The sequence below is a fragment of the Triticum urartu genome, chromosome 4, assembly GCF_003073215.2.
Source record: "Triticum urartu cultivar G1812 chromosome 4, Tu2.1, whole genome shotgun sequence".
Lineage (NCBI taxonomy): Eukaryota > Viridiplantae > Streptophyta > Magnoliopsida > Poales > Poaceae > Triticum > Triticum urartu.
Window position 1 is genome coordinate 233,216,515 of NC_053025.1, and position 23,614 is coordinate 233,240,128.

Genomic DNA, 23,614 nt, shown 5'->3' on the forward strand with positions numbered 1-23,614 from the left:
ACCGCCGAGGGGATTGACAACCCCTTGTTTGCGTTGGGTGCAAGTATTTGCTTTTGTGTGTGCAGGTGCTACTAACGAGGTTTTGTGTGGTTCTCCTACTGGATTGATAATCTTGGTTCTTAACTGAGGGAAATACTTATCTCTACTGCACTGCCTCATCCTCTCGTCTTCGAGGAAATCCCAACGCAGCTCACAAGTAGCACTAGGTATGGTATCACCCTTCCTGTGGGGCGTCACATTTGGTTAGCTAATCCGCATAATGTGGCAACCATTCCTGTTAAGGGGTGGCCCGATCTTCTCAGTGAGTGATACATCTCCAACACATCTATATTTTTTTATTGTTCCATGCTATTATATTATCTGTTTTGGATGTTTTGTATGCATTAATATGCTATTTTATACTCCCTCCGTCCCGAAAAAAATGTCGCAAGGGATTTTTCGCAATTTAGTCCTTCGAACTTTCCCGACCAAACCCGCAGTCCACCCCGTCTCCTTCCTCGCTCTCTTCGTCGCTAACCCACTCCGGCGACGGCGCTGCCTCCGACCCTCCGCCCCACGCCCCATGCCACCTTGCTCCCCCCACCACCTCTCCGCCGCACCATGTAGCCATCGCCTACCCCCCACGCCGCTGCCTTGTTCCCCTGCCAAAACAGAGCAAGCGACAAGGTTCGATTTTTGCCGCCGCCTGGTTCACCTGCGCGTCGTGGATCACCTCCTCGCCGGCTAGCCTCCGTCGACCTCATCCCTTCCCCCCACAGCCCCACCCCGCCGCCGCCGCGTCATCTTCGGCCGGTGGCCCCGCCATGCCGCAGCTTCTTCGCCAGCAAGCCGATGCCGCCTTCCATCCCGTGTCGCTGTCGCCAGCAGGTAGACGACACCGTCCACTCCTGTTCAGCCACGGCACCATCATCCAGCACCACAAGGCCGTCCACTCCTGTTCAAGATTTCATATTCAGAGGTGAGTACTGAAACTACTTGATGCTAAGATTCAGACTAAAGTTCACTGTCAAAACTGTCAATTTGCTCCTTGATGTGGGCATTTCTAGTTTGATCCAAAGATTCAGAAGATTAAGCGACCCATTCACACATCTAGAGCCAATGTAACGCGTCAATAATTCATCGGCGTTTGTTTACTGATTGCCGCTAAAGTTTGATGCTTTCAATCTGGCCATGATTGGGAGAGAGAGAGAGATGTAAAGCAAGATGAGATAGAAACTAGTTCTTCTACAACTTGTATCTGGTTTCACACCCTTTTCTTTATATCCGGGACATAGGTCATGCTGGCATGGTAGCTTACATTGTAGTGCTGATGCAGAGGTCTCCTCTAGTTGGGTTAAATTAAGGCAGTGACATCACGTCTCGGTGTTAGAGTTCTTTTATCGGCATGCTATCAGGTAATTAAGCAAATCAAACCATGTTCAAGTGAATGCTGCTAATTCTTTTTCATTTGGTTTGTAGTGTAGCTTTCCATAATAGGGGACTATGGTCACTTTATTTCTTTTTTTGACGGTGCTACGGCGGGCTTACTATAGAAACTTCGTGACTGTAGTTTCTGCTGCACTAGCACTTGTGGTGTAGCTAGCTAGAAGCTAAGCTTGCATGAATTATTTGTTCGGCTTAATTATCTGCTACTCTCATCATGGAAACAAATTAAAACCATTCTAAATGCTTGTTTCTTACTAAGAAAGAGTAAAGTAACGCTAATTAACAAAGAGTAAAGTACTCCATGATGTGGGCCTCCTCATTGGTTGTAAAGCAAAGCAATTTGACATTATCAATCATGAGTAAATCAGAAACTAGTCTCAGCTTGAGTCCTGATCTTGTGCTTTTTCTTTTTCTTTTAGTGAACTAGTCTAGCTATTGAGTCATGATCTACTGTAGTTTTTTATTTAAATGTTTAATTGAAAAATAATTTTAAATTGTGTGCACAGGTTTCAGTGAACTAGTTCAGCTTGAAACAGTTAACTGAATTATGTCAGTGGAATGGATCTTTTTGAACCACTCCGAATTCTGTTTCTAGAAAATAGCCGGGTCATCTTCACATCCTGTGTTGTGTGTGTTTCTAAAAAAAATAGTTAACTCAATTTAAATGTTGTTAATGCATTTTAGAATTTTAGAATGACTGAATTTTCAGCCAAGTTTGTTTCTGAACAGTAGTGACGTGGAGTAGTGTAGTGGTCCTATAGTGACCAAATTTTCAAATACTCTCTGTAAGTTGGTGAAAATACCCCTTATATACTCTTACAACCTGGGTATGAACCTCTCTTCTCTAGTTCATCTTTACTGAATTTACTGAATGTGTGTATTCTCTGAACCACTTATTCTCTGTCTACTGAATTTTAGTGAATGTGAGATGTACTCCTGTAAACTAAGATGTGCTTTTGTAAAGTGTGATGTCAACTTGTGAATTATACTCTGTGTAGTTGTTTCCGAGGACAATTGTTTATTGCCTGAAAGATAACACAGAACTGATCAAACATCTTGTAGGAGTAATTAACTAGCTATGTTACTCAAGGAAACCTTCCTCAGATTAACTTGTTTATTTATAGTACTTCTCTCCGTCTGTAGAACAATTCTTTAAACTGGAAAAGAGGAGGCAAGAGGGACCATGTGTAGCTGATGTCTGAGAGCCTAAAACTTTCTTATGCAGTAAATTGCCCAAGTTAGCTGTAATACATTCATCTTACTGCAAACAAGAATGGTGTGCCCAGATTTACTCTACTATTTTCAGTTAACTAAACTGGCAAAGACTATGACATGAGAAGTGTCAAACAGTTCAATTTATCTTGCAAGTACAATTTGACCAGATTATATACTGCAATTTTGTTTCAATTAGATGATTGGCTAACTGGAGTACAGATTAACTGAAGCCTGAAACCTGACATACAACACACAACATGCTTAGTCCCTCTTTAGTTCATTCACTTCACATCATTCAACTTTAGAGTTGTGATTCATGATTTGGACATATGGGTGCCCTCTCTTTTCTTTGTAATTTTGATTGGGAGTAAATGACAAAATTACAGGTCATTTTTTGAGAGTGGACTATTTTCCATTATGTTTCTGCTTCAATCTGAATACCATCTTAATGTCATCTCTGAATGAGTACTGTATTAATGATCATTATTACAGGAAGCAACAGCAGCACGAAGAGATTACACTGGATGTCTACTCCTTATGCTTGCAACAACAACATCACTGAGAGATTACAAAAAGGAACAACAACAGTTGCTACAAATCAATCTATAGATCAGAGATTACACTATACCTTCTTCTCCAGAGATGATCAGCAGCGAAGAACAACAGTGCAGCACGAGCACGAGCTCCACCGGCAAGCATGGAGCATGGGAGAGCGTGCACGCACCCGAGCTTGGGTGGCGGCGGCGCTGGTTTTTGGTCACCAGAGGAGCTAATGACGAGCTCCAATGGCGGTGAGCGGCAGACCACCACGGCCAGGAGAACCAGCAACCAATCGACAGCGGAAAGGCGACCTGGAGGACCCGAAGATCACCCTGAAGCTGTTGATCAGCTCGGGGAAGCCATAGGAGGAGCGATGGCATTGAGCTCGTGTGCGGAATCGGCGGCCGGAGTGGGAGGAGACGGGATCGATTCCGTCGATCCACGGCTTCCCAGCAAGCGTGGCTCAAGGACACTACTAGGGAAAACCTTATACACCGAATCTTAGCAGCAGCGTGGTTTAAAACCAGACGCTACTGCTAATTAGCAGTAGCGAGCTCCAGAGAGCAGCGCTACTAATATCTAAGTAGTAGTAGCGCTCTATGCGGAACAAGCGCTACTACTATATTTGCCACGGTGTTGCCTCCCGGCTAGATATAGTAGTAGCGACCTTCCGGGGGACGCGCTACTGCTAAAGTACTCAGTAGCAGCGTTTTTCTTAGAAACTCGCTGCTGTTAAGTATCACCACAACTAATTAAGTTTAGTCCCATACTGCTAAGCGAACAAGGTGTTTACCACCTTAAATATGTTACTTCTCAACCTATCTCGAGCACTTGGTCTTCATTGAACTATATGTGTATGATTTGTAGCTGCAATATGAATCCTCGCCTGTACCTATACAGGTACAGTGAGGATTCATGTTGACTATTTAGATTTTACACAAAAAGATCAATGATGACCAATGTATATTTTTGATGTTTTCACATTGCTTAGACTTACAACGTTTTTTCAGGACAAAGCGTTACTGATTTTGGGATAAACAAAAGAAATAACTACTTCCATTAGCAGTAGCGTTTTTATGTAAAACGCGCTATAGATAAGTTAGCTATAGCGCGTTTTCCTTACGAGCGCTACTGCTAGTTCGACTTAACCACCACCCCGGCTCAAAATTTCGCTAAGTCCTCCTTTCCCCTGTTCCCCTACTCCTGTCGCGCCGCGCCGCCCGAGCCCGAGCCTCCCCTCACCGCCGCCGCCCGAGCCCGCCGCTGCTCTCGACCTCGCCGCCGCCGCCTGAGCCCGCCCAGGACCGCCGCCTCCTGATCCCGAGCCCGCCCTCGCCACCCCTACCTCCGTTGCCAAGCACCTCCCCGCCATCGTCTCTCCCCTCTCTGTAAAGCCCCCACCCCCTCTCTCTTTGCTTAGTTAGTAGATGATTTTAGTAGTAGTAGATGTTAATTTAGGGTTCATAGATAATGATTTTTAGTAGTAGTAGATATTAATTAGTAGTAGTGATGGTAAACTAGTTGTATAATTAGCAGTAGTAGATGTAGTAGTAGATGTTAATTAGTAGTAGTAGATGTACTAGTTTCTTTCTATTTATAGTAAGTTTATATTTAGTAAGAACGAGTTGAATTAATAGAACTAGTTTAGTTTTAGTTGAACTAGTTTAGTTTTAGTTGAACTAGTTTAGTAAGTAAATTAATAAACTAGTTGAATTAATAGGACTAATGTATTTTTAGTAAGAAAATTAAAATAACTAGTTGAACTACTTTATTATTAGAAAGAACTAGTTTTTTTCTATTTATAGTAAGTTTATATTTAGTAAGAACTAGTTGAATTAATAGAACTAGTTGAACATGTCATATTTGTTGTTATTTTTTAGTTTAAGCAATTATTCGGGATGTACTAGTTGAATTAATAGGGTTTTTGCTTTTGCAGAAATCAAGGAGCCCCTCCATCATCCCCGCCGTCGTCCCCGTCGCCGACCCCCTCCGACCTCGAGGTGAGACCAGGCAAATCTCCATGTCAGTATGAGTCCTTTATGAGTTTCAGGCGCTTGTTTTGCCGGAGTGCCCGGTCATGTTTTGGTTACACCTCCGAGCGGCCTATGTTTTGCCAGAGTGTTGATTAATTTCCGTTTCGACAAATTTTAGGCGCTCGATATGTCCTTTTTTAGCAAAGGTCATGCCGGATTTTTCCGTGAATTCTGACATGACTTGTGCTAGAATATGTAGGAAATATCGAGTGGTCTGGATTTTCTTGAAAAATAATGATCTAATTTAGGTTTTTAGTACATATATTTAATTGTACAAGTTTAATCTTTGAATTATGAACGTAGGAAATGTCGTACTCGGACGACGACAGTCTCCCGGGGGAGTGCAGCTGGTGCCACGACGATCGAGGTATGTGCGACAAGTTCGTTGAGCTGGATGAAGATCGGCGCTTCAGCATTAAGCTCGAGGAGACCTTCGATGTTGAAACGGTACGCAACAACGACAAGTGTTTTTTTCGTAATTAAGCATGACTTCAACTATTTCAACGTCTAATTTTCATCTTTTACAATTCGACTAGCTTATCCCATGCCATGCAAGACGCTATGTCTTGGAGAGGATGGGTTTTTGAAGACCATGAAAATTTTGAAACAAAGAAAATACACCTAAGGACCCATCATGATATCGATTTTGAAGTAAATCTATACAATTCTCAAAGCGTGACCCATTTTGGTTGCCACAATTGGGAAGCACTTTGCAAAATGTATGGTTTTTATGAGGGTATGATTGTCGCCATGGATCTTGGTAATCCTGACATCGAGCAAGACAATATGGACATTTGGGTCCTTGTTGATACGCTTCCGATTCTACCGCAATGTGAGTTTCTCAAACATAGTTATTAACTAATTTATATTGTTTATTTCAAAATAGTTGACAGCTTATTTCCATTGACAGCTTATTTTGAATCTTCAAAGAATGTGCAGATGATGGTAGACAAAACCCCCTACACTGATGGATCCGAATTAACTTATAAGGAGAAAAGTCATCTGATTGCTTATTGTACTTTTCTTGAGAATTACAATACCTATTATCGAACTCCTCCAAATTATGGTGAATACGTGCCACTAGTGCACGTGTTGAACCACGATAACTTCTATGGAGATACCCTGGTAAGATTTTTTACTATTACGACATCCATTCATCTTTTTCATACTTCTAAAACTAGTACATCATTGCTAACTACGAAGTTATTACTATGTTTTTCAACAGAAAATCCTGATGGATTGTGTGCCTCATCTGATGTATTACAATGGTCACCTTGAAGTTCTGAACATACAGCCAGGTCATCCTACGGATCTCATCTGTGCATATCGTATTTCTGAAACCGGTGAACACATGCTAATCAAAGAGTGGAAAAAATGTTTGGACATTCGTAAGGAGGTTCTTGGAAGCAACATTAAGAGAAAGGCAAGAATTGGAGACAGGATAATCTGCATTCTCCATAATGGAGAGCCAGGGGCTATCTTGTTTTTTGCTATTTTACCTTAGAGAATATAGTAGGTCCTATGAGGTACAATATGTTTATTATGTGATACAATGTGTTAGAGTTGATGACGAGGAGTACTTGTGATTACGACTAGTGACCAATTTGCTATGTGATGTCTCATTGATGAAAATGATGATCTTGAGGAGGTGTTATATGACAATGATGTATTATGATGATAAGTTGTTAATGATATGATGATGATGATGATGATATTTATTACATCACGGGGTGAAAGAACCGCGGATTAGTTTCATGTGGATGTCCATCCACTTGAAACTAGTCCACGGTTCTTTCACCCCGTTATGTAATAACTCATTATGATTTCAAAACAATTTCTAAATTTTTGTTGTATGAAAACTTGTGTAAAGGTGTACGAATACAACATGAAATAAAAAAGAAATAAAATACGAAATAATAGTAGCAGCGCGGGCAAGGAGAAGCGCTACTACTAATTACCAGTAGCGCACCTCCACGAACACGCTACTACTAAGCCGATTTAGCAGTAGCGCGGCGGAGGCACACTACTGCTATACGTTAGCTGTAGCGCCTTATCAGTAGCGCATCGACCCGCGCTACTAATAGGCCTAAAACCCGCGCTGTTGCTAGGCTTTTCCCTAGTAGTGGGAGGACGTATGTATGGGCGAGGCGGAGCTCTTGGTATGCTCGGGGAGGACTAAGGAGGTGCGACGGTCCCGAGCTCCTGTGCCGACACCGCTGTCGGCGTGGGAGGAGACGAGATCGTTTTTGGAGTGTCGGGGGAGCTCCTGTGCGGAAGTAGCGACCGACATCAGGGGAGAAGTAGCGACCGACCGGCAGCAGCCGTTTTGGCCAACGGCAGGAGATCCACCGCCCTGGAGCCTGGCCGGCGGCAGGATCTTCCCGCGCCTGGAGCCTGCGTGCGGGTTGATTTTAGAGAATTCAAAGTTGCGGAAGGGTGTTTTTGTAAAAAGTGTGACAGTTTAAATTTGAAACCCCCTGCGACATGTTTTTCGGGACGGAGGGAGTGTTATTTTTGGGACTAACCTATTAACCTAGAGCCCAATGCCAGTTTCTATTTTTTTTCCTTGTTTTTGACTTTTACAGAAAAGGAATATCAAATGGATTCCAAACGGATTAAAACTTTACGGATTTTTCTTGGACTAGAAGAAACCTATGAGACTTGGAGTGGAAGCCAGAGGACCCACGAGGAGGCCACAAGCCTCCTGGCCGCGCGCCGGGGAGGAGGTGCCCTTAGGGCTTGTGGGCCCCTCGGGACTTCTTTAACCCTAATTGGACCACTATCTATTCTCAGATATCCCCCCTATACCAGAGGGCACACCAAAAATACTTTTCCGCCACCGCAAGCTTCTCTTCCCGTGATATCCCATCTTGGGGCCTTTTCCGGCACTCCACCGGAGGGGGACTTGATTACAGAGGGCCAATACATCAACCTTGATCCCCTTCCGATGATGCGTGAGTAGTTTACCACGGACCTAAGGGTCCATAGCTAGTATCTAGATGGCTTCTTCTCTCTCTTTGATCTTCGATACAATGTTCTCCTCGATGTTCTTGGAGATCTATTCGATGTAATCTTCTTTTGCGATGCGTTTGTTGAGATCCGATGAATTGTAGATTTATGATCAGATTATCTATGAATATTATTTGAGTCTTCTCTGAACTATTTTATGCATGATTGCGATAGCTTAGTAATTCTCTTCGATCTATTGATTTGGTTTGGTCAACTAGATTTGTTTTTCTTGTAATGGGAGAAGTGCTTTGTGATGGGTTCAATCTTGCAGTGTCCTCTCCCAATGACAGAATGGGCAGCGAGGCGCATATTGTATTGTTTCCATTAAGCTTAAAAGGATGGGGTTTATGTCATATTGCTTGAGTTTATCCCTCTATATCATGTCATCTTGCTTAAGGCATTACTCTCTTCTTATGAACTTAATACTCTAGATGCAGGCAGGAGTCGGTCGATGTGTGGAGTAATAGTATTATATGCAAAATCATTTCTGTCTACTTGACACGGACGTGATGCCTATATTCATGATCATTGCCTTAGATATCGTCATAATTATGCGCTTTTCTATCAATTTCTCAACAGTAATTTGTTTACCCACCTTATGCTTTATTCAAGAGAGATGCCTTTAGTGAAACCTATGGCCCCGACTCTATTTTCCATCATATATTTTCAGATCTATAAACCAAAAAACCCAAAAATCCCTTGCTGCAATTTATTTATATTCACTTTAGTTTGCTCTTTTCTTTATCTTTTATACCTATCTCTATTAGATCTCACTCTTGTTCGTGACCGTGAAGGGATTGACAACCCCCTTTTCACGTTGTGTGCAAGTGTTTGTTAGTTTGTGCAGATGCATATATAGGGGACTTGCTTGTTCCTCCTACTGGATTGATACCTTGGTTCTTAACTGAGAGAAATGCTTATCTCTACTTTGCCGCATCACCCTTTCCTCTTTAAGGGAAAAATCAATGCAAGCTCAAGAGGTAATAGGAAGAATTTCTGGCACCGTTGCCATGGAGGATGAAGTCAAGATAGTCTCCGGTCAACTTGCAAATTTCTAGCGCTATTGTCGGGGAGTAGGGGTGAGCACTTTGACACCAAAAACCAAAAAACCAAAACGAACCGAATCGTATTAACCGATTTGATGGCTTATTCGGTGTTCGGTTTTTATGGTTCAGTGTGAAACATGGGTGCTATTCGGTGTTTGGGATTGCGTTCGGTTTCCATCTCTAGAAAATTGTATTCACCGAAGAAACCGAAGTGAAGCGCAACAATCAATAGCTCAGTAGGCCAATTGGCCTAATCCAATTGTTGGTCCAGGCTTGTACGTAGTATTTTTATATTTAATTAAATATATGGTTCCGGGGGACACCCGGCCGATCGCTCAGAGTCACACGTACACCTTTCTCTTGTCCTAAGTTATAATCTCTTAGCACATGCTAAAAAAATCCAGTAACTCAATATAAGTCGTACGTAACAACACTCATGCTACTGATTACTTCAATCTATTTGAACTATTTTACTATTATTTTGCATGCAACAATAGTCAAGGGCTAGTGAATCCTTCCAGCAAGTAGAAATATGGATCCGATCATGGTTCTTCTAGTATATCTACGCGTGCCTCATGAAACTAGATGTTTTGTGCATTCTATACAGTGTTTACCTCACTGACGAGTCATGAGACATAGACTTATGGGTGCATGTAGTTTGGTTTTCCGGTTAACCAAACAAACTAAACCGATATATTTCAGTTAATATGGTTCAATGTTTAAATTTTGTGTGATTATTTCGGTGGCCATTTTTGTAAAACTGGAATTATAAAAAACTGAATAAACCGAACCGTATTAACCATATAAACTGAATGCCCAGCCCTACAAGGGATGTTCTACATCAAGTCTAGCAAGTACATATCATAAACTCTCATCTCTTGCACTTACATTATTTGCCATTTGCCTCTCCCCCACTTCTACAACGTTTAAAAAAAAACAAATATATTTGCCTTTTAATTTGCCTTCATTTTGTTCGTCTTTTCATTTGCTTTTTGTTTGCTTGTGTGCTAGATTGCTTGCTTTGTCACGATGTCTCAAGAAAATACCAAGTTGTTTGACTTTTCCAACACTAATAATAATTATTTCATTAGTACTCCGGTAGCTCCCGCCATTAGTGCAGAATCTTATGAAATTAATGTCGCTTTTTTGAATCTTGTTATGAAAGAACAATTTTCTGGTAGTCCGAATGAAGATGTTGCATCCCATCTAAATACTTTCGTTGAGTTGTGTGATATGCAAAAGAAAAAATTTGTGGATAATGATATTGTTAAATTGAATCTATTTCCGTTCTCACTACGAGATCGTGCTAAAACTTGCTATTTATCTGTGCCTAAAAATAGTATTGATTCATGGAATAAGTGTAAAGGTGCTTTTATTTCCACGTATTTTCCTCCCTCTAAGATTATCTCCCTTAGGAACGATATAATGAATTTTAAGGAACTTGATCATGAACATGTTGCACAATCTTGGGAGAGGATGAAATTGATGATAAGAAATTGCCCTACTCATGGTTTAAGTTTATGGATGATCATACAATTTTTTTATGCCAGATTTAATTTTACATCTAGAAATCTTTTAGATTTCACCATGGGAGGTACTTATATGGAAATCACATTAGGAGAAGCTACTAAACTCCTAGATAATATTATGGAAATTACTCTCAATGGCATACCAAAAGATCTTCTACTAGCAAAAAAGTGCATGCGATTGAAGAAATTAATACTTTGAGTGGAAAGATGGATGAACTTATGAAATTGATTGCTAGTAAGAGTGCTCCCGTTGATCCTAATTATATGCCTTTGTCTACTTCGGTTGAGAATAATAATGTATCTATGGATGTGAATTTTCTTCTTCTTCTTCCTCTTTCTCTTAACTTCCTCTTCTTCCTCTTCCTCTTCTTCTTCTTCTTCTTCTCTTCTTCTTCTTCTTCTTCTTCTTCTTCTTCTTCTTCTTCTTCTTCTTCTTCTTCTTCTTCTTCTTCTTCTTCTTCTTATTCTTCTGGTCTTTGTTTTCCTCTTCTTTTCCTTTTTTTCCTCTTCTTCTACTTATTATTCTCTTCTTCTTTTTCATCTTGTTCTTCCTTCTTTTCCGTTTTCCTATGCTTCTACTTATTCTACTTATGCTTCCTCTACTTCTACTTATTCTGAAAAAATAACAAAGAAAAAAAGACTCACCGGAAGGAGGCCTCGGGGTCATCGAGGGCGGTGGGGCGATGAATCTACACCGGTGCGGTGGCCGCGGAAGGTGGGGCAGCGGGTCGGGGCAGCAGGGCGCCGGGGCCATAGATGGTGGGGCGGCGACAACGACGGGCGTGGCGGGGGCGATGGCGCGTCTAGGTGGCGGGTGTGCAGAGAGGAGAGAGAGAGAGAGAGAGAGAGGAGTGGGAGTGTAACACCCTGTATGTAACTTTCCATATTTGTAACAACGACTCTTGCCATTTTCGGCTATGTCATAAGATATTCCCTTTGTGGTTGGATTTTGTCTTCGTTTTGTATTTTGTTCGTGTCATGCTTTTAGTATCATGTCATCATGTGCATCTCATTTACATTCATGTTCGTCTCATGCATCCGAGCATTTTCCTCGTTGCCCGTTTCGCAATCCGACACTCCCACATGCACCCGGCGCGCCCCTCTTGTCTCTTTTCGTGAGTGGGAGAAAAACATTCTCGGAATGGGTCGAGATTTGTCAAGTGGCCTTGGTACATCACCGGTAGACCGTCTGTGAAATTTTGTTCCATTTGGAGGTCCGCAAAAGCCTCTTTTGTGTTGCAGCCTAACACCCCTTCAAAACAGCCCAATAACCCATCTAAACCCCCTCCATGCTCTCCATCTCTGCTCCGGGATCACGATTGTGTGGGAGAAAACCACACCTCATTTGGACTCTCCTAGCTCCCTCTATCTATAACTATGTGCATCTTCCCAGAAATCCCGCACTCCAAACCCTAGCCCCGCTCCTCTCTCTGCTCCGGACACGCTCGGACGGCGCCAGACGCGTCCGCCATCACGCTCGCAACCAATCGGGCAACGCCACGTCAGCGCCCGGTTGCCGGTCCCCGCCTTTGCCGCCCGCAGCCCAACAGGCCCGGGACGGGCCCCCGAGGCCTGCGTCGCCGGCCCGCCTCTTCGCCGTCGTCGCGCCGGCTCCGCCTCGCTGCTCCCTCACGCCTCCGCACCCTGCGCCGCCACTCGTCGTCGAGCCCCGCCGCCACGTTTGCCCGCCACCGGCCGCCGTCCTAGGCTCCGCCTCCGGCCAGATCCGGCAGGCTCGGCTCGCCCGCGGCCGGATCCGGCCATCCACACCTCCGGCGACCTCCTGCACGTCCTCCCCGAGCTCCGGTCTACTCCTCCCTCAACTCCAGCGACGTCCTCCGACGAACCTCGAACCACGTGCAAAACCCTAGATCTAGAAATTCGGAGTCTTTTCCCCCTGTTATTGTTATGCCTTATTCATCATGCTATATCTCGGTGAACGTGACTCCGATTCATGCATATGATATGTAGAAATGTTCGCCTCATGATGATCTTCCTGTTAGTGGCACTTGCATGCATGCTACTATCCTTTTTGATGCCATTATCATCGTTGCAAGAGTGCTATAAAATGTTAACTGCTGTCTGTTAATAGAACTTGATGATTCATCATTTTCATTGCATTTTGTGTGTGCATCCTATGAGCATGATGTCTATATGTTTTATGAGCTCCATCATGCCATCTTTACGGAGGTGCAAGTCCTCTATTTTTATGAGCTATGTGATGACTAGCACAAGCATGCAAAGTAGGCTCCCTGATGTTACTGTTTTCAGGCACTTAGTGATTTTGCCAAGTCCTTTTTCCTGATGTTATTTTGATTCCATGTAAACTTATTGCTACCAAGAGATCCTTGGACATTTTGAGGCAGTTCAATAAGGGTATTTTGAACATGTGGTTATGCTCTATCCATTCATGCCTCTGGTTGCAATTATGGAGTGCTCTAGATTGTCATTGCCATGCTCTACTTTTGCTATATTTTATTCCTGGCAGATTGTTAACATGAGATTCATTATTGCCATGTATTTTGCTAGTGACCCATGTATCCTATGAACTTGATCTTGCTATGTTTAGCTTCATGAACATGCATTATTACTGTTGGTATGCTTGTGTTGTCATGTAATGCTTTGTGGTGAGTGGCATGAGCTTGCAAAGTTGCTATCATAAATCTGTTTCTGCCATGTCCTGAATTTCACAAAGTCTTAGTCTGTTTATAAAACCTGCTATGTTTACATGGCTGCCATCATATCTTATGTGCCTTTTTAGCTCATGTTCAGTAAGGGAGTTTTGTTCTATGCATTTGGTAGAAGCATTGCATGCCTTTATTTGCTATGTTAAGTTTCCTTAGCATGTTGTTTTCTTGCTCTAAACATTGCTTCCTGATGTTGTTTTTGACATGTTAGTATTTTCACTAAGTCTGTGAAGCTGATATCTTTTGCACTTTTGCCATGCTTGTTTGAACCTGTTCTAGTATGTCTTAGCCGTGGATAAGTGTTCATGTTTTTTCAAGCATCTCTTGTACATCACTGTCATTTTCTTTTTTGCAATGATGGAGTGTTGTAGCTTAGTTTCTTGTTGCGTTCTAAGTGCTATCATGCTGTTAATCGCAGATTTGCATAATCCTTTTATTGGTTGACATTTGCAAACCATGCATCCGTTTCCGGTGATCCTTATATCGATTTCGACCAAAATCACCTCATCTTTCCAGCGGCATACTTGGTTGCCAAGTTTATGCCTTGATCATCCTTTCCCTTTCGGAGCACTCATATGCATTGCATATCATATCTTGCATATCATGCCATGTATTGCATCATGTTGCTTGTGCATTGCACCGTGATTGATTGTTGTTCCGTCGCTTGTGTTCTTGCATTGGTTAGAGCCGGGATATGAGTACATGAACGAGGAACCTGTTGAGTATGCTAACGAGGATCAAGCTTTCGACAACTCTGAGAACATTGGAGGCAAGATGGCCATACCCTCGATATCACTTCTATCTTTGCTAGCTAGTTGTTCGTTCTATCGCTATGTCGCGCTACCTATCACTTGTTATATCATGCCTCCCATATTGCCATGTCAAGCCTCTAACCCACCTTCCTAGCAAACCGTTGTTTGGCTATGTTACCGCTTTTGCTCAGCCCCTCTTATAGCGTTGCTAGTTGCAGGTGAAGTTGAAGTTTGTTCCATGTTTGAACATGGATTTGTTGGGATATCACTTTATCTCTTATTTAATTAATGCATCTATATACTTGGTAAAGGGTGGAAGGCTCGACCTTATGCCTGGTGTTTTGTTCCACTCTTCCGCCCTAGTTTCCGTCATACCGGTGCTATGTTCCTCGATTTGCGTTCCTTACACGGTTGGGGTTATGGGACCCCCTTGACAGTTTGCCTTGAATAAAACTCCTCCAGCAAGGCCCAACCTTGGTTTTACATTTGCCTACCTTAGACTTTTCCCTTGGGTTCTTCAGACCCGAGGGTCATCTTTATTTTAACCCTCGGGCTAGTACTCCTCTGAGTGTTGGTCCAACCTAGAGCCACTTGCGGTGCCACCCCTTCACCGCAACACCCACAATGCGGCTATATCTCCCACGTGTCAGGGCACGACTTAGAGGCATAGCCGCATGGTAGTTTTGTCACAAGAGGGGTAATCTTCACACAATCCCATGTAATGAATAAGAAAGGGATAAAGAATTGGCTTACAATCGCCACTACACACAAATAACAAGTTAAACATACATCATCTAGAGTACAATCAAGGTCCGACTACGGAACCAAAATAAAAGAAGACAACCCCAAATGCTAGATCCCCGATTGTCCCAACTGGGCTCCACTACTGATCATCAGGAAAAGACACATAACAACGACCAAGATCTTTGTCGAGCTCCCACTTGAGCTCGGTTGCATCACCTGCACTAGCATCATCGGCACCTGCAACTGTTTGGAAGTATCCGTGAGTCACGAGGACTCAGCAATCTCACACCCGCGAGATCAAGACTATTTAAGCTTATGGGTAGGAAAGGTGTAGTGAGGTGGGGCTACAGCAAGCACTAGCATATATGGTGGCTAACATAAGCAAATAAGAGCGAGAAGAGAAGCAACGCAACGGTCGTGAAGCTAGAAGTGATCAAGAAGTGATCCTGAAACTACTTACGCACAACCATAACACAAGAACCGTGTTCACTTCCCGGACTCCGCCGAAAAGAGACCATCACGGCTACACACGTGGTTGATTCATTTTAATTAAGTCAAGTGTCAAGTTCTCTCCAACCGGACATTAACAAATTCCCATTTGCCACATAACCACGGGCACGGCTCTCAAAAGTTTATACCCTGCAGGGGTGTCCCAACTTAGCCCATCACAAGGTCTCACGGTCAACGAAGGATATTCCTTCTCCCAGGAAGACCCGATCAGACTCGGAATCCCGGTTACAAGACATTTCGACAATGGTAAAACAAGACCAGCAAAGTCGCTCGATGTGCCGACAAATCCTGATAGGAGTCGCACATATCTCGTTCTCAGGACAAACCGGAAAGGTCAAGCTACGAGTAAAACCAGCCCTCAAGTTGCCCCAAGGTGGCCCCACAGGCTGCCCGTTTCGGACCAACACTCAGAGGAGCACTGGTCCGGGGGGGGTTAAAATAAAGATGACCCTTGAGTCTGCAGAACCCAAGGGAAAAGTATATGGTGGTAGGTATGCAAATGGTAAAACCAAGGTTGGGCCTTGCTAGAGGAGTTTTATTCAAAGCGAACTGTCAAGGGGTTCCCATAACACCCAACTGCGTAAGGAATGCAAAATCAAGGAACATAACAACGGTATGACGGAAACTAAGGCGGCAAAAGTGGAACAAAACACCAGGCATAAGGCCGAGCCTTCCACCCTTTACCAAGTTTATAGATGCATTAATTAAATAAGAGGTATTGTGATATCCCAACATATCCATGTTCCAACATGGAACAAACTTCAACTTCACCTGCAACTAACAACACTATAAGAGGGGCTGAGCAAAGCGGTAACATAGCCAAACAACGGTTTGCTAGGAAGGTGGGTTAGAGGCTTGACATGGCAATATGGGAGGCATGATATAGCAAGTGGTAGGTAGCGCGACATAGCAATAGAGAGAGCAACTAGCAAGCAAAGATAGAAGTGATTTCGAGGGTATGGTCATTTTGCCTGAGATCTCGCAAGGAAGAAGAACGAGTCCATGAAGAAGACAAACAGACATAGTCGAACGGACCCTCACAACTCCGGAATGGAACCGAAGCTAACGAGAGAAGCAATCCGAAAAGGAGCAAGCAACATAGTAAACAACCATCACATAAACATGGCGTGATGCACAACCAAGTATGATGCATGGCCGGTTTAATGAGGCATGGGATGGCAAAGTGCACAAACAATACTACAAATTAAGTGGAGCTCAATATGCAACGAGTTGCATATTGACGAAACACCACATGACTTATTTAGTTCCCTCTCGGTTATGTACTCAACAATATTAAATGTTGTTAACATGGCAAGAGGTGAAACAGAAGGAAATTATCTATTAAGGCAAGTTTAAATGAGGACGGAACGCCAAACAACAATTCCGGTAAATCCTCATGTGCATTAGCAATTTAATGCAAACAAGAATTTTAAACATCATAATGTTGTTAACATGATGCGGATGACATGTTCAAGTTTATGCAAATTTTATGAAAAAGTTGACATGAGCATATTATGAAATGTTTGTCATCGTGGTGGAAAGAAAGGGTGCCATGGCGATGAATCCGAAAATGATGCCACAGCACCATATCGGTTCCGGTAGCTCATAGAGATACCGGTGGAAGAGGGTAGTATGGCGGGAGCGTGTCAAGCAAGGATGGTGGGGTGATCCCGGATGCCGGGTTCCCACAAGACGACGGCAAGGAAACAAGGAACGTACAAGGATCAATTCGGACATGGTGCAAACATATGGTGCATCTCATACAACACATGCATTCGTTCGTGGGCGTCATCTTGGAGTTATACCTTCGAAGCGTGCAAACGAGACGGTTCGGGTTCGGTGCAATGTAGAGGAAGTAGATGTTCTCGGGGTGTTGTGGGAAGTAGTGGTACTATCGATCATCGGTGATCATCGGGACGGTAGTGGAAGTACAGGTATACGACGTCTTGTCGAATATCACGACGGCGGTAGTTGTACCCATGTTGTCGTCGAACTTGATGGAACCAATGTCCTCGAGGGTAGTCGTGGGATGTAGTCGTACTCGCAAACTTGTCGGATCCACGGCGACGGTAGTTGTTCACGACGCTTGTGACCCGTGGTTCTTCGGGCAACGGTAGTCGTACACGCCGTAGATGTTCAGGGTCGTCACCATTCATAGCCAATGTAGTTGAACTTGACGAAACCCTCAGCGACAATAATAGTGGATGTCATCGGTACCATGGTACTTGGCGATATCCGTGCGTAGAGGTACTTTGCAGTTTCGGCGATGGTCATACACGTTTTCGTAGATTAACTTGACTGATCCGAGGGATCTGGGTGTCGCGGTACTTGGCGAAAAACACGTCGAGGGTACTTCTACTCGCATCATCGTGGAAGTAGTCGTTCGAGCTCCCGTGAGGACTTGTTGGTCTTGGTCTCCGCAGCGTAGTTGTACAAAAACATCATCGGACTTGGACGAACCCAGAGGCGTGCACGGGTGGTGGTGGTCTTGGAGGTTTGTGACAGAAGTATGGAGGTCAAAGCAGCGTCGGCAGCAACATAGGAAGTGCAACAGAGGACGAACAGGAACATGGAGGTGCAACAGCAGCTAGCGAGGCGTGGGGGAGGCCTAGCACGGCGCCGGAGATGGGGAACGGGTGGATCCGAGGTACCCTAGCAGCAGGGACAGCATCTGGCGACCCGCGGCCCCGGCGGCTCGATGCAGGGCGTAGGAGGAGGCTAGAAGGCACGGAGCAAGGAGGACCGACAGGGACGCGGTCGAGGAGGAGGCCGACGTCACGGAGGAGGGCGACAGAGTCGAGCACAAAAGGGAACTTGAGGAGGCGGGGAAGCGACGTGAAGCACCAAGGGGCGGCCATGGCGGTTCCCTGGGTGGTGAGGGCATCGGCAGGAGGAGCTCTGCCCCATCTTGGCACGCGAAGACGAGGGTGAGGCAGAGGCAGACGAGGTACAGGGTTGCGGGGCAGCTTGTGCTCGCTGGCGTCGGAGGACGACACTGCAGCGTAGCTGCGGCAGCGCAGTGACGGAGCTGGAGGGCGGCAGCCATGGCACGACGGCGGCACGAGAGGAAGGCGCGAGTAGGGAGGAGAGGCCGTGATGGAGATACACGAGGGTTGAGGAGATCGGGCGCAGACGCGATGACGTGCTCCTCTCTGCATGTGGCAGCGCAAGAGGAGGGCGAAGAGGAGAGGGTGGAGATGGGGATCAGGCGAAGGAGCAAAGCTCTCCTGTGGCGGCGCGAGGGGAGAAGTGGGGATCGAGAGAGAAGCTCCCTGGCGCTAGGTTAAGGAGGAGGTGCGCCGGTCCAGTGGGCTGCAGATGGGCCAGCCAACTGGGCTCTTTCTCTCTCCCTCATATTCCATTAGTAGAAAAGAAAATAAAGAGAGGAAAAGAAAGAGAGGGTTTGGGGTTGAAGTAGGGATGGAGGGACATATTTCTGCAAACCATGAAATATGCCCGATTTAATCAAATTAGTTTGGGAATTTTTACAGACAATAAATTTAAACATGTTTGAATTTAATTCAAACTTGCATGAATTTATAACCTAACCAAACTGAATCCAAATGGGCTTAAATTTTATAGGATGACCCTACATAATAAATATGATTTATGGGCAAAAGATGAAAATTTATTTGAGCAATTCTATTTGCAACTCAAATAAATAGAGAAAAGGGGTAATAAGGAAGTGGCATAGGGATTTGAAACTTGGGTGAAACCAAGTTGGAAGTGAGCATGGGGTTCATGGAAGGATCAAGAGAAGAAAAGAGTTGTAATGCACATGAGCAACTAAATTAAACAAACACAACAATGGTATGGAGAAGATGCATGATGCAAAATAAAATATAACAAACATCACAAGCGAGCAAGCACGCATGAACATGATGGATGCAAATGCACATGATGCAAAAAAAGAAAGCAACGAACCAAACAAATCACATGACGAAAACTCGGAAAACAAAGAAGGCATCTGAAGCTCCGGTCTTGGGGCGTCACAACACTCCTCCACTACGAGAGGATCTCGTCCCGAGATCTAGGATGGCACCGGAGAGAAACGAAAGAGGAAGAGAAGAGGTAAAACTAAGTTGCTTCTTGACAAAAGAATGAAACCACGAACCTTAAGAGGTTGAACAAATTGAAAGAAAGAATACAACGAAGATGAACAAAGTTGAAAACACTCTGTTAGAAAAGAGGAACAAGGAACATTACTAGAACCTTGTAGGTTGAAAGACATAAGAAAAAGGGTTGCAATGGACAAGAAGTACATGCAAGCACTCCGGTTGAAACGAGATGTACAAGGAAAGATAAAGATCAATTACGACAACACTCCGGTTGAAACGAAATGTACAAGGAATGATAAAGATCAATTACGACAACACTTCGGTTGAAACGAGATGTACAAGGAACGATAAAGATCAATTATGACAACACTCCAGTTGGAAATGGAAGGCAAAGAATATGAACTTGACAAGATGAGAGGATACTTGATGAAATCAACAACACACTGCCTCCGGAACAAATGTAAGAATGGACTCAAAAGAACGGAGGAGAAAACAACATCTTCTACCTCAAATGAGCTTGAAAAAGCATCTTTAGGAGAAGGGTCAAACGGATTTGTTAGAAAACCAACAACGAAAAGAGTAAGCTTGTTGTGGGCTTATGGAAAACATCTCGAAATTTTGAGGTGAAATTCTGCCGCTACGGAAACAAAGATTGAATTGACATCAACAAGGAGATGAGAAGCTTATTTCATCGGGAGGATAAATGAAGAACTTGGGTCATTTATGAGCACCATAAATAGCAACAATCCTTAGGGAAAGATTTAGGTGAAATATAAACCAAGATAACTCCAATGAAGAGATTGATTGGTTGAAAAGATGTCTTGAGCGAAGAGAAAATGATGGATTTAGATACGTCACTCTTGAAAACTTGTGAATCATGAAACATGAAGGGAAATTATCAACAATAACATAACACCACCTCAAAAGATGAGATATGAAAGAATTGCACTTCGGAATGCAAGATGAAGAATGCTTGACCTCCTCAAAACAAAACATGTGTTGAGCACCATGTTTATCTTTGAGTATATCTTGGTGGACCATAACTTCAAGAGAAATCTTGAAGAACGAATGAAGAATGAAAGGAATCCTTGATGAGCCACCATGTTAAGCCTCCATGAAGAACTCGAGTAATAAAAGAATGATCAAAAGAAAGAGAAGTTGAAAACACAAGGCGAAGCCTTGCGATGATTTAGATGGAGCTTCGCGACGAGATAAAGTGGAAAACTTGAAACTCCAGAAAAGAAAAGATGAAGCATCTCGAATCGAGAAAGGTGACATGATGAATAACTCTGGAATGAAGAAACTAGATCACTTGGATGAAACAATAATAAGAATTACGTTATGTGTATCCTTCACCAATTTAAATTGATGACAAGCAACGGATTTGGCATACTACATATTCTCGTTGAAAAGGATTGAGGAGAGATATAGCATAAACTTAAGAAAAGACTTCAATGATCCACCGGTAGGATTGGAACAACAAATGAATTGATATCATAACCAAGGAAGAGAACTCTTGAACGAACCACCATAAGAATTGAAAACGAATGAAGAAAATATAGCGAAACATCAGGAAGAATTAGAAAATGAACGAAGATACTTGAGAGAATTTAGATACAAGAGAACGAAGATATCATGAACTGATTAGAGGATATTTGAGCGATGCACCGGTAAGATTTGGAGAACGAAAGCTAAAAGCTGAGAATGAGTAATATTTGAAAAGATGGCATTCGGAGGAAAGAAATGGAAATAACTCATGAAATGCTCCGGATGGGTGAAAAGCATATCTCACAATCGAAAATAATTGTGAGGATGGCGCGAAGCTAGAGCCATGAATATTCAAGAGAACGGATATGATTTGGAGGAAACTCTTCTTCGCTCTTCAAAATCCGAGAATGACAATGAGAAACACCGCCATGAATTGTTGAGACACTCCGGAATAATGAAAAATATATAGGGTGAATCAACAATGAAAAGAATATGAAAGATCTTGGAGAAAGACATATGACTAATGATAATTCATTCTTACGTCAACTTTGAAAGAATTTGAGGATGTCTCCGGGAGAATTAGAAGAGTCAGGTAAGATCCTAGGAAAAGACCTGTGGGTTAGGGCCCACTCAAGAGATACACCGTTGAAATGATTACTGAGGAAGAGATAATGCATCGGTTGATTTAAATGACTTGAACAAGATATCCACCTCGAAATAACTTGAACGGATTGAGAATGGAAAATGTGAATCTTCTGAGAGATCTTCAGCACTCCAGAACAAATGAATAGCGAGAAGTGAATGATTAAGAGATGCACCGACATGAGAAAACATTTGAAACGAGGACAAGGATATGATCAACACCAAATCTTGAATGGAATCCACTGGAGAATAAAAAAGAACGAAGAATGATGAACTTGAAGCTTCCTTAGCATCTTCCTGAGAATCACCGAATAAGAACATTGAAAGAAAAGAATGGGGAGACTTCCCATCAGTAAGATGGATACTTGATTAAGAAAACCGAGTCCTTGAAGAAAAGGGTGGGAGGGTGGTAAAATAAGGCAACTTGGGCAGATGGAATGGATAGCATCTAGAAAACTTAGAGTTTATCTTGCGGATGTTGAAATGATCGGATCCACTTGAAGAGAAACACGCCGGATGAAAAAGGTTGACATGACAATCTCGATTATCATGAAGGATTGGTATTCACATAGAAATATGAGAACACCGCTTAGGCAAGGTATGGAATCGACATTTGACTTCGGAGCAACTCAAATACCACAATCAAAACAAAAACAAAGGATTGGCTTGCAAAATAAGACGGAAACAAACATATGATAGATCCCATATCGTATCATGTGTCTGTTGGAAAGAATTCCTACGTGATACTTGAATTCCCACTTATAAACTCCCGAAACTTTCTGGTTATGCAATCGGGTGTTGGGGATACAGGGGAAGCATAATATCTCACCCAAACTAGCAATTCCTACATCCAGCTGTATCCATCCTTCAACACATAACCAAGAAACCTTCGGAAATCGTCTACCTCAACCTTCGAAAAGCATCCGTTATACGAGTTATGGCAATACTCACGAACTCCCACCCCGGTACTGGGTGGCGTCGAGGTTATCTCACCAACAACTACATAAAAGAGATTTTTGATGTCGGCGAACTCAGGTATTCCAGAACTGCAACGATAAAATTGTGATGACAACACCTCGGAGCTCAACTCCCCGGGACACTGCCACAACCCCTAAATGTCAGGAGGCACCAAGAACAATGTTCTCGTCACAAAACCATCGGAACGATTCCAAGATACCCACGTGATCCTAAACTTTTTTTAGTGAAATTTGAGGAGAGAAGAGTCAAAACTTCTACGTTAGGAGGCCTCACCAGAGCGACGAAGGGACTGAGGAGTAAAAGAATCATACTCTCCGATATATATAATCCTAAGACTCAAAACATTTTGTTCTAGACTCAACAACATTAGTGATTCGATTAAGCAGGGGGCTCCTAAGTCGGGGAAGGCTCTGATTACCAACTTGCAACACCCACAATGCAGCTATATCTCCCACGTGTCGGGGCACGACTTAGAGGCATGTACTGAATAAGAAAGGGATAAAGAATTGGCTTACAATCGCCACTTCACACAAATAACAAGTTAAACATACATCATCTAGAGTTAATCAAGGTCCGACTATGGAACGAAAATAAAAGAAGACAACCCCAAATGCTAGATCCCCGATCCTCCCAACTGGGCTCCACTACTGATCTTCCGGAAAAGACACATAACAACGACCAAGATCTTCGTCGAGCTCCCACTTAGGCTCGGTTGCATCACCTGCAACTGTTTGGAAGTATCTGTGAGTCACGAGGACTCAACAATCTCACACCCGCGAGATCAAGACTATTTAAGCTTATGGGTAGGAAAGGGGTAGTGAGGTGGAGCTGCAGCAAGCACTAGCATATATGGTGGCTAACATACGCAAATAAGAGCGAGAAGAGAAGCAACGCAATGGTCGTGAAGCTAGAAGTGATCAAGAAGTGATCCTGAAACTACTTACGCACAACCATAACA

The 23,614-nt window shown here is 43.3% G+C and overlaps 1 protein-coding gene across 1 annotated transcript; it reads left to right on the top strand.

Moving 5' to 3' along the window:
* Window positions 1-446: 446 nt before the first annotated feature.
* Window positions 447-4,592, top strand: LOC125551371. Its single transcript, XM_048714572.1, has 2 exons — window positions 447-958; window positions 3,133-4,592. Exons 1-2 carry the CDS (start codon window positions 832-834, stop codon window positions 3,411-3,413), a joined length of 408 nt encoding a protein of 135 aa, XP_048570529.1. The 5' UTR covers window positions 447-831; the 3' UTR covers window positions 3,414-4,592.
* The last annotated feature ends 19,022 nt before the right edge of the window (window positions 4,593-23,614 follow it).